Source organism: Astatotilapia calliptera, chromosome 13 (assembly GCF_964374335.1).
Source record: "Astatotilapia calliptera chromosome 13, fAstCal68.1, whole genome shotgun sequence".
In the NCBI taxonomy this organism is placed as follows: domain Eukaryota; kingdom Metazoa; phylum Chordata; class Actinopteri; order Cichliformes; family Cichlidae; genus Astatotilapia; species Astatotilapia calliptera.
The window spans coordinates 32,314,444-32,323,596 of NC_137434.1; the positions used below are offsets into that span (position 1 = coordinate 32,314,444).

Sequence of the window (9,153 nt, forward strand, 5' to 3'; positions counted from 1 at the left end):
TTCAAACAATAATTCTGATGGCAAAAGAACCAAACGGGACAGGCGGAAAAAAATAAATGCTAACAACAGCTTATCAAGCTTAAACGTGCTGCTGTTGTTTATTCGATGGTTTCCTGTTTCTGGCGCAAAGTGGGCCAGAAACAAACAAGAGAGAAAAGCCGATCAGCTGATCATTGATCAGTTTCATGATTGGAGTAGAAACAGGAGAGGGAGGGGAGAATGAGAGGCAGCTGCAGCGTAACGACGCAGAATAACTCCGGCTTTGTGTCTTTGTTCCATTCTAGCTGAAGTCTGAGACAAATCACGTTCCTCAATATGGAACTTTAAAGTTCGACCTCCTCGGCTGTAATTGGTCCAGCCCAGAGTCCATCATGACCAATTGGCCAATCCACCCCCTTTCATTGTTTACACCTTTTCAACAAAAACAAACAAAAAACACGATGAAAACGAAGAATCAGCATCGGCCCGTCCAGCTGTGGGGTCTTCACAGGAACATTGGTTAGCACGGCTGCCTCGCAGCAAGAAAGTCCTGCTTCCATCACCTGCCAGGCCTCTGTGTGGAGCGGACATGCGGGTTCATGTGTGTGTGGGCAGTTCGAGGGCTTCGGCGTGAATGTCTCTGTGTGTAGCTGGGATAGGCTTATCCCCCGGTGTCCGAACTGTGCCTGGTATGGCCTCATGAGTGCTTCTGTATGTAACAGTGCTGCACTGGGTTAGAGTCACACCTTTGCCTTCATGAGTGCTACCCGAGTAGATACAGGGCCGATACTGCTGAGACCAGTACCGAAATTTTAACCTATAAAGGCAGCGTATGTACGGCAGAGCAGTTTGTCGTCATTTATGACATGAATCATCATTAATATGCAAATTCTGAACATGTTGTAATGATTGTTACAAAAACACGTGTTCTACACTCTGAACCAAGAAGAACCAACGCTCCTGTCAGTGTGTATCGACCTGACACCAGTGTTGGTATCAGTACTGGGAATATTTGGATGGAGCTGCTGCAGGTGCAGGTGTCGCGCTGTAAGCATGCTTATTTTAACATGTGCGTCGGGACGGACTCACTGCTGCCTCTGCTGGACATCAGCGGAGCTGTAGCTTTCATGTGGCCTGTGAGGACATCTCTGGCTCAGAGCCATGAATAAATCAAAGGGCCTTAAAAGAAAATAATGATCATCTGTCAGTGCGCCCCAGGGTGGCTGTGGCTACAATGTAGCTGCCATCACCAGTGTGTGAATGTGTGGATATGTAAAGCGCTTTGGGTCCTTAGGGACTAGTGAAGCGCTATACAAATACAGACCATTTACCATTTACCATCATCTGATCGGTTTTTAAAAAATTATATTCTTTTACTCCTCACTAATAAAGTTTTACAGACCGCTCCCATCACAGGAAAACTGCTTTATCATAGGTTAAAGGTCACGCCTCGCCTTAAAAATAATATTTCCTACAGCACCTGAAAGCAGCACGCCTACCCCCGCCTCCTTCATGGGGAGCCGGGCTGTGATTGGGGGAGAACTGGTGTCATCAGAGGAGGAGGAGCTCGGTAAGAAAGACGCTGCGGTCAGACAGCCGCGGAGAAGAAGACGACGACGTGACCGAGGCGCGTACCTACAGCAGGTGAGTTCCTCCCGTTCGCGCGGGCAGGTGTCAGAGAGACGGGCTGGCAGCGGCAGGTAGCTCACGTGAGGCCGGTGTTCCAGATCTACTGGCGTTTAGATCAACTGGCGTTGGTCGAACAGATGTGTGGCAGTCTTGCGTTTCAGGAGCTGCTACCGACAAACCAGCAAAAAAACGGCAAATGTGTCATCTGTGACACTTGTGAGGTTGTCTCAAACACACTCCGTCAGTCTTGATGCTGTTGAACAACAAAAAGACCAACGCCTGTTAATCTGGATGCTCGAGCAGGAGTTTCCTGCAGAGTGATGAAGAGGAGCAGCAGAACCTACACGTACTCATCAGTTTGTAGCCTACTCGATGAGTCCGATTTAGAACCGGAAAACCGAGGAAGTAAACGTCACCCGATTCTATCTGCGCCACATGTTTGGCGTACCTGTACCTGCCTCACCGCCCGCATGCCTCTGAGCTCACAGCTGATGCGTCGATAAGACCATCTGAGCAGCTCAGGCTCACCTGAGGACACTGCAGGTGAGCAGGACCAGCTTCATCTCCCTGAGAGTGATGCTCAGGTGAGCTCTCAGAAGATGGAGGGGGTGTGGTCTGTGTACACCTGTAGAAACACAGGCTGAGATTAAAGTAGTGGGCGTTATGTAATCAGCAGAAATCACAGCCTGTATATAAAAGATGGCAGCGGTGTGTTTGAAGCTTGGAGCTGAGTGTTGTTGGAGCTTTTGATAGTCGACGGTTTCAGTTTGTGAGACGTCACAGCGTTTATTCTGCAGCGTGGTGCCGGGGGGGGGGGGGTTGACCTCATGGTGCCCCACTGTGGACACTCCCCTATGGACACGCCCCTGTGGACACAGCAGAGTTACTGTTTGTTCTTTTGGCTGAAATTCATTCAAAGGTGTGCTGAGTGTTGCTGAAAAGGAGCAGTGCATGTCCACGAACATGAAGCAGTCGTTTGGATTTCATGAGCAACGAGCAACTAGTCAGTCACTGTTTAGCCCCGCCCTCTGACAGGACCAAAATAGACTTCCTGTTTGATTCAGTCAGACCTGAAAGTAGCGACAGAGCAGAAACTCATCAGGACAGAGTTTACTGAGGTCAAAGGTCAGCTGAGCAAACCCAATTGAATCAGACTTCAGAGTGGGCGCCCTCTGCTGGGCGTCAGAGAGAATGTAGGTTTAAGAAGCTTCAGACCTCTGGGGTGACGACGTCAGGTGTGGTCAACCTGTAGTAGTGACTTCGTGTGTGTGTGTGTGTGTGTGTGTGGCTGCAGAGATGGGGGGTCAGGTGTCAACCGAGGGTGTCCACGTGGTGGTGGTGGGCGGAGGATTTGGTGGAATCGCTGCAGCTCAAGACCTGAAGTATCGAGGATTCAGCTTCACTCTGATCGACATGAGAGACGCTTTCCATCACAACCTGGGCGCTCTGCGAGCCGCCGTACAGCCAGGTACCATGAGCACACCTGTACAACCTGTCCACACCTGTTCTCACCTGTTCTCCTGTCAGTTCTAAAAGTAGTTTCTGGTACTTATATTATCTTCACTTTAAGATGACCTCGTCGACTGTTATTCTTCTATCTTGTTGTGTTTGCTGATTTTATTCTAGATTTATGTTATTTTTACACATTTTAATTTTAAAAAAATTAGTGCTGTGCTGTGTGCAGGCTTTGCTCAGAAGACCTTCATCCCGTACGCCGAGACGTTTGGCGAGAGCTTCGTTCAGGGTCGGGTGGAGCTCGTCGACACAGACAGGCAGCTGGTGATCCTGGAGGGAGGGAGGGTGAGGACCACAGCAGCTCCCTGTGGAGCTTCTTCTGCAGCATGAGGAGGAGGTGAAGCTGCAGCTGAATCTGTGTCGTTTGTGCCGCAGGAGATCCAGTACTCCCACCTCATCCTGTGCACTGGCACCGACGGGCCGTTCCCCGGGAAGTTCAACACGGTGGCGTCGCATAAGGAGGCGGTCCAGAAGTACGAGGACTTCATCAGAGAGGTTCGATCCAGGTTTTACTGCTGTTTGTTTAGAAGTTATTGTTATTTAACCTTTTTTGGTTGAATTTCAAATCTTCATATTTAATAATTTAATACATTTTAGTTTGAACTTCACCAGCAGAAAAAATGCTGCCATGGAAAAGTTCATGTAAACGTAGATTTAGAGTAAAGTATAAACTCTACTCTAAAAAGTACATTAATGTACAAGTTTTATACTAAAGTTTATCTCTGTACTGAAATAGAACTGTCCAGTATTAGTGAGTGAAATTAGTTTTATTTTATTACTTAATATTTTTTCAAAACAGTTTGTTTTATTATTGTAATGTTTAACGCAGATATACATACACAAGTGTTAGAACAGCCCGTGTTTCCAGTTATTTATTGCAGTTCAGGTCCGATGAACAGCTGGAAAGGTGAGTGGTGAACAGAGGCTTAAATAAAGGTAAGGTTAGCTAAAACTGAAAGAGAGTGCACATTTCAGAATGGTACAAAAAGGCCTTTTACAGGAAATACAACACGGGTTAACTGAGTCCTGTGGGACCAACCGGGCGTAGTGGTGGTAGACGACCAGGAGACGGCCGTAGTGACAGATGTAGTGATACTGAACAACAGCAACCTCAGGAAGAAGGAACACGAGAAGCTGCAGGAGTACCAAGGGCTCAGAGAAGAGCTGCAGGAGATGTGCAGGGTGAAGGTGACGGTGGTCCCAGTGGAGCACTGGGTGCAGTGACTCCCAAACTGCGAGAACGACTCCAGCAGATCCCGGGAACAACGTTGGACATCTCTGTGAAGACGAGCGCAGTCCTGGGAACAGCTGAGATACTGCAGGACCCTCAAGCTGCCGGGCCTCTGGTAGACCCGAGCAGGAGGTTTTACTGCAAAGCTGTTTTGCAGCTGACGTGTCAGATTGTGTTTCTCTGTCTGGTTTTTCAATGTTTCACACGACAACAAAAACCCAGAAAACTTCAAGAAGTCAAATTAAAAATATGTAAATTCCTCACGCTGTGTGTGTGTCTGTGTGCGTGCACGTGTGTGTGCGTGTGTGCGTGCACGTGTCTGTGTGTGTGTCTGTGTGTGTGTGTGCACGTGTGCATACGTGGGTGGGTGTCTGTGTCTGTGTGTGTGTCTTTGTGTGCGTATGTGCGTGCATGTGTCTGTGTCTTTGTGTGCAGGTTCAGGCTGCTGACTCGGTGTTGGTGGTCGGCGGAGGATCGACCGGTGTGGAGATGGCTGCAGAGATAAAGACAGAGTATCCTGATAAGAAGGTGATGACCTTTGACCTGTCTTCCACAGCATGTCTTTGTCCCGCCCTCGCCCCCGTCAGTCTCGCCCTCAGCCTGCTTCTGCTGGAGTCTGCTTCCTGTTAGATTTGTGTGGCCAAGTGCTTACTCAGCTGTGGTCTTCAGATTGGTGGAGCTCCTTGAGCTGACTGCGCTCGAGACTTTGCACTGTATAAATAAAACTGAATTAAATTGACCTCTGACCTCTGCTGCTGCCCTTTGAACGCTGACCCCGCTCTCTCCTCCGCGTCGACCCCTCCAGGTGGTTCTGATCCACTCCAAACTCGGGCTGGCTGACCCGGAGCTGCTGCCCAGCATCAGGCGCGAGGCCAATCAGGTTCTCTTGGAGAAGGGGGTGGAGCTTGTGTTGGGTGAGTTCACGCCTGCAGGTGACGGCTCACGTCAGCTCGGGGTTTGGCTCACTTTCCACCGCCGTGTTTTCAGGACAGAAAGTGAGCAACTTGTCGGAGCTGCCGCTGAACACGATGACGAAGAACACGGAGGTGATCACGGACCACGGCGAAACGCTGGTCACGGATCTGATCATCTGCTGCACCGGGCTCAAGATCAACTCTGCAGCCTACAGCGCCACCTTCAGTAAGAACAGCAAACCCACACGCACGGAGGTCATTTCCTTCTTTCACTCCACGCTGCGGTTTGACCACAGGGTCGCCCGACGTCACTCTTCTTACTTACAGTGTCACAGGAAGTGATAATGCCGAGTCCCGCCTCTGCTAGCCTGAAAAATCACGTAGACATTTATTTTTAACGATGGCTGCATTGATCAGCGACTGGTTTCTGCTCACAGATGACAGTATGGCTGAAAACGGGGCCTTGAAGGTCAACGACCACTTGCAGGTCGACGGTTTCTCCAACATCTTCGCCGTGGGTGACTGCACCAATGTCAACGAGCCCAAGACGGCGTACAACGCCGGCTTCCACGCCGCTGTCGCCGTGGCCAACATTGCCAACAGTGTGAGCGGGAAGGAGCTGACTTCCTATCAAACAGGTATGCGCTCACCATGCCGGGCTGTTGGTCACCTGCCTCTGTTCTCTGGCTGACTCGAGTTCTTCCTGGTTGCTAGGTAACGTCACCATGCTGCTGGCGATGGGCCATGACGACGGCGTGGGTCAATACAACGGCTTCAGGCTGCCCCGCTGGTTCGTCGCCTGGGGAAAAAGTCGAGATGTCCTGGTGTGGAAGAGCTGGAAGGAGATGAAGCAGAAACAGCCCTGAGACTCTAACTCGCGCGCATGCACGCACACGCGTGTGCGCATGCACGCACACATGCCAATCATTTATAACTGGGAAGTGCATTTTCTAAAGAAACTGCAGTGTGAATGCTTGAATCTGAATGTATGCACTGAAATGAATTAATTGCTGAATTTTAAGTTAAATTTGAATGAGAAAAAAAACAGAGTTTAATCTGAAAACAAAAGTGCTGAAGTGCTAAAAGCTGACATCCACACAGAAGTTGGAAAATAGCTGAAAATGTTTTAACTGTAAATTAGAAAAACCTAAGAAATGAGAAAATAAAATTTAAAGTCAGAAAACATCTGAATGAATATTAAAAGTTCATATTCTTTTTACTCATTCAGTGATTCAATGTGATCCCTCCACTTGGATCCACACAGTTTAAAACGTTTACATCTCTGAGCTTTGAAAGACTCGGTGTTGGAAAGAGAACAACGATGGCTGTGATTTGAGGGTAAAATGATGGCTGTAGAGCAAACACTGGACACAACTTTGAGTCGTATTGACAAAATTCTTTCACCGTGAGCGGCAGCAATGTCCAGTCTACCAAATTCTCAGTTTTCATACCTGTGGAGTTTATTATATGGGCGTGACGACAGTGTAAAGACAGCCTGTACTTCTGATTTTCAAACCAACTTTCTGAGCCCTTTTAACATTAGTCTATGGAAGAGTTGGAGGGAGGAGGCTGTGCATCGGTAACATTTACGAAATAACCATAACACCTAGTACAATAGTAAACACATTGGATGAAAGAGGACAGCGATGGCTACGTTTTGAGGGTAAAATCATACCTGTAGAGCAAACGCTGTGGACACAGCAGCAGTTTAAAGGAAGATTTCAAGATTAATTTCTTTCCTCCTCTCACGCTAGCGCCAACATTCCGTCCCATACACACATAAACTCTGAAACGGCTGAAAATGTTTTTGTTGAATAAAGTTTTAAGTTGAGCGGTTTTGAAGGAGACAGCATTCAAGCATTCACGTAAACGTCTGCACAGAAACGTTTCTTCAGATCTTGATGAGGCTGCGTGACTCGCTGTAAACTGGGCTCCAGTGGACCCGCCACGTAGCGTTCGTCCAGGATCAACGTCACAACCAGCCAATCAGGTTGTGATGTCATATGTATGGTATGTGGAGGTGAAAGAGAAAAATGCCTTTGTTTATGTAAAAGTATTCTGGAACAAATATTAAACATATGAAATATTTTTTATTAATTTACACTATATGGTAAACATTATCAAGCTAGGTTTGCTGCTAGCCAAATTCAGTTAGCCCTGTGATATCTTTAATAGTGTGACCAAGTGGTCGGCGGGGTTATGCACAAAATAAATAAACTTGACAACGCCACCTAGGGGAATTACACCCCCAGGAAATATATTTAAGAAAAATAAATAAAAGGAATAAAAGACCGCCGCACAGATTCAAGGATGCACACTGAGGCAGGTTGGCTTCCAATATTAAAACAGTTTTATTTATAGAAATAAATAAAATATTATAAATAATATTTTATAAATAAAATATTAAAAGTCAAGATGTAGCGTCATTATTGACAGTGTCCTACAGTAAAAATAAACAATCGTGGAACTTGGACTTACCAGCAGCCGTGGAACCAAAAGAAAATCACACCAAAAGAATCACTGCAGACCACCCAGTGCTGTACAAAAGAAAGTGTGAAAACGACCCACCACCTGAGGTCCCAGGGCCACTGGCTCGTCCTCCTTCACTGAAATAAAACACAGAAAAGTATGTTAAAAGAATAAAAGGACACTGAGCGTCAGGCTCGCTACAAATCATAAAAAGACTAAAACACACGTTAATAACTTTAATAAAAGAAATCACACACACACACACACACACACACACACACACACACACACACACACACACACACACACAAGGCTTATTCCCCACGGGTCAAACTACCACTCGTGCTGGTAATAATTATTCTCAGGCGTAGGCCGGTCTGGCTCCCCACCGGCTGAGAACGGCCACCCAGGCGATTTAGAGTCCCAGCACGACACTCGGGCAGAGAATCACTTCAGCCCGATCACAGAAGTGTGGGTACGAGCAACAGTCCAGGGTAAAATAGAACACCAGGCGAACCCAAAAAAAGGTAAGCCTACTTAATAAAAACAAGATAAGACAAAACGAGACAAGACAGCAGACTCCACCAAGGAGGAGTTCACAACAGCAACTGAGAAGGCAGTCCACTCTTCCAATTTAGGTTGGACAATTTACCATGGAGAGGTGAGTACAGCAGTGAACCCCCAGGACCGGAGGCACTATACTCTCATTGGTGGAGATACCACGAACACCTCTCTCCGCAATGGCAGAATTAAACAGACTGCTGCGCTGTAGCTGTCGTATAATCGGCTCTTGCTGATCAATCCGTCGCAGTACGCCAGCATTTACTGCTGTATCGTACCAGAAGCTCGGGAGGAATTAATCCAACAAGACATCGGCTTAGCTTTATACAGGCTAGCGCCACCCTGCAATCAATGTGCAGGTGGGTTCCCAATTAACCCGATCACCTGATACAAGGAGCGAGTGCAGTGGAAAGAGAGCGAGGGTGGTAGAGCGAGCGAGAGAGAGAGAGAATGAGAGAAGAAAAACAACGGAAGGCGAGTAGCCCATCTGGCTACAATAGCATTAGCTAAGCTCTCGGCTTTACATGCTGCCTGCAGGTTCATCACCGCTGCTTTTTTAAACATTAAAACTTTATTAGCATCATAATCCAGACAGCACAGTGACTGTAGCAGGGCCCTCAGCAGACACCTGAGGCCGTCTGGGACATGTACTGTTTTTACACGTTTGCAATAAACGAGTTGAAGAAACGCTGAGTTTGTATCGTCTCAGGAGGTCTGAGTGAAGGTGGAGGGTCAGACCTCACAGCTGAGAGCTGGCCGCTGGTTCCATCATTCAAAGATTTGATTTAAAGTTCTGTTGTTGCCGTCATTCTATCATTTCCTGCTTCGCTGTTCAACGCTGCATCCTCGTCATCA

The 9,153-nt window shown here is 47.5% G+C and overlaps 1 protein-coding gene across 1 annotated transcript; it reads left to right on the forward strand.

Annotated features, from left to right (window-relative positions):
- The first annotated feature begins 1,482 nt into the window (after positions 1-1,482).
- Positions 1,483-6,453, forward strand: aifm2 (AIF family member 2, ferroptosis suppressor). The gene is made up of 9 exons (XM_026189762.2): positions 1,483-1,623; positions 2,903-3,076; positions 3,293-3,408; positions 3,499-3,618; positions 4,790-4,882; positions 5,160-5,268; positions 5,342-5,494; positions 5,706-5,906; positions 5,983-6,453. Exons 2-9 carry the CDS (start codon positions 2,905-2,907, stop codon positions 6,132-6,134), a joined length of 1,116 nt encoding a protein of 371 aa, XP_026045547.1. The 5' UTR covers positions 1,483-1,623; positions 2,903-2,904; the 3' UTR covers positions 6,135-6,453.
- The last annotated feature ends 2,700 nt before the right edge of the window (positions 6,454-9,153 follow it).

Bases quoted from the DNA above. Each gene is read 5' to 3' on its own strand.
- aifm2 (XM_026189762.2), top strand. From the start codon at position 2,905: ATGGGGGGTCAGGTGTCAACCGAGGGTGTCCACGTGGTGGTGGTGGGC. The intron at 3,077-3,292 runs GTACCATGAGCA...TGCTGTGTGCAG, and splicing joins GCGAGCCGCCGTACAGCCAG to GCTTTGCTCAGAAGACCTTC. The intron at 4,883-5,159 runs GTGATGACCTTT...CGACCCCTCCAG, and splicing joins CAGAGTATCCTGATAAGAAG to GTGGTTCTGATCCACTCCAA.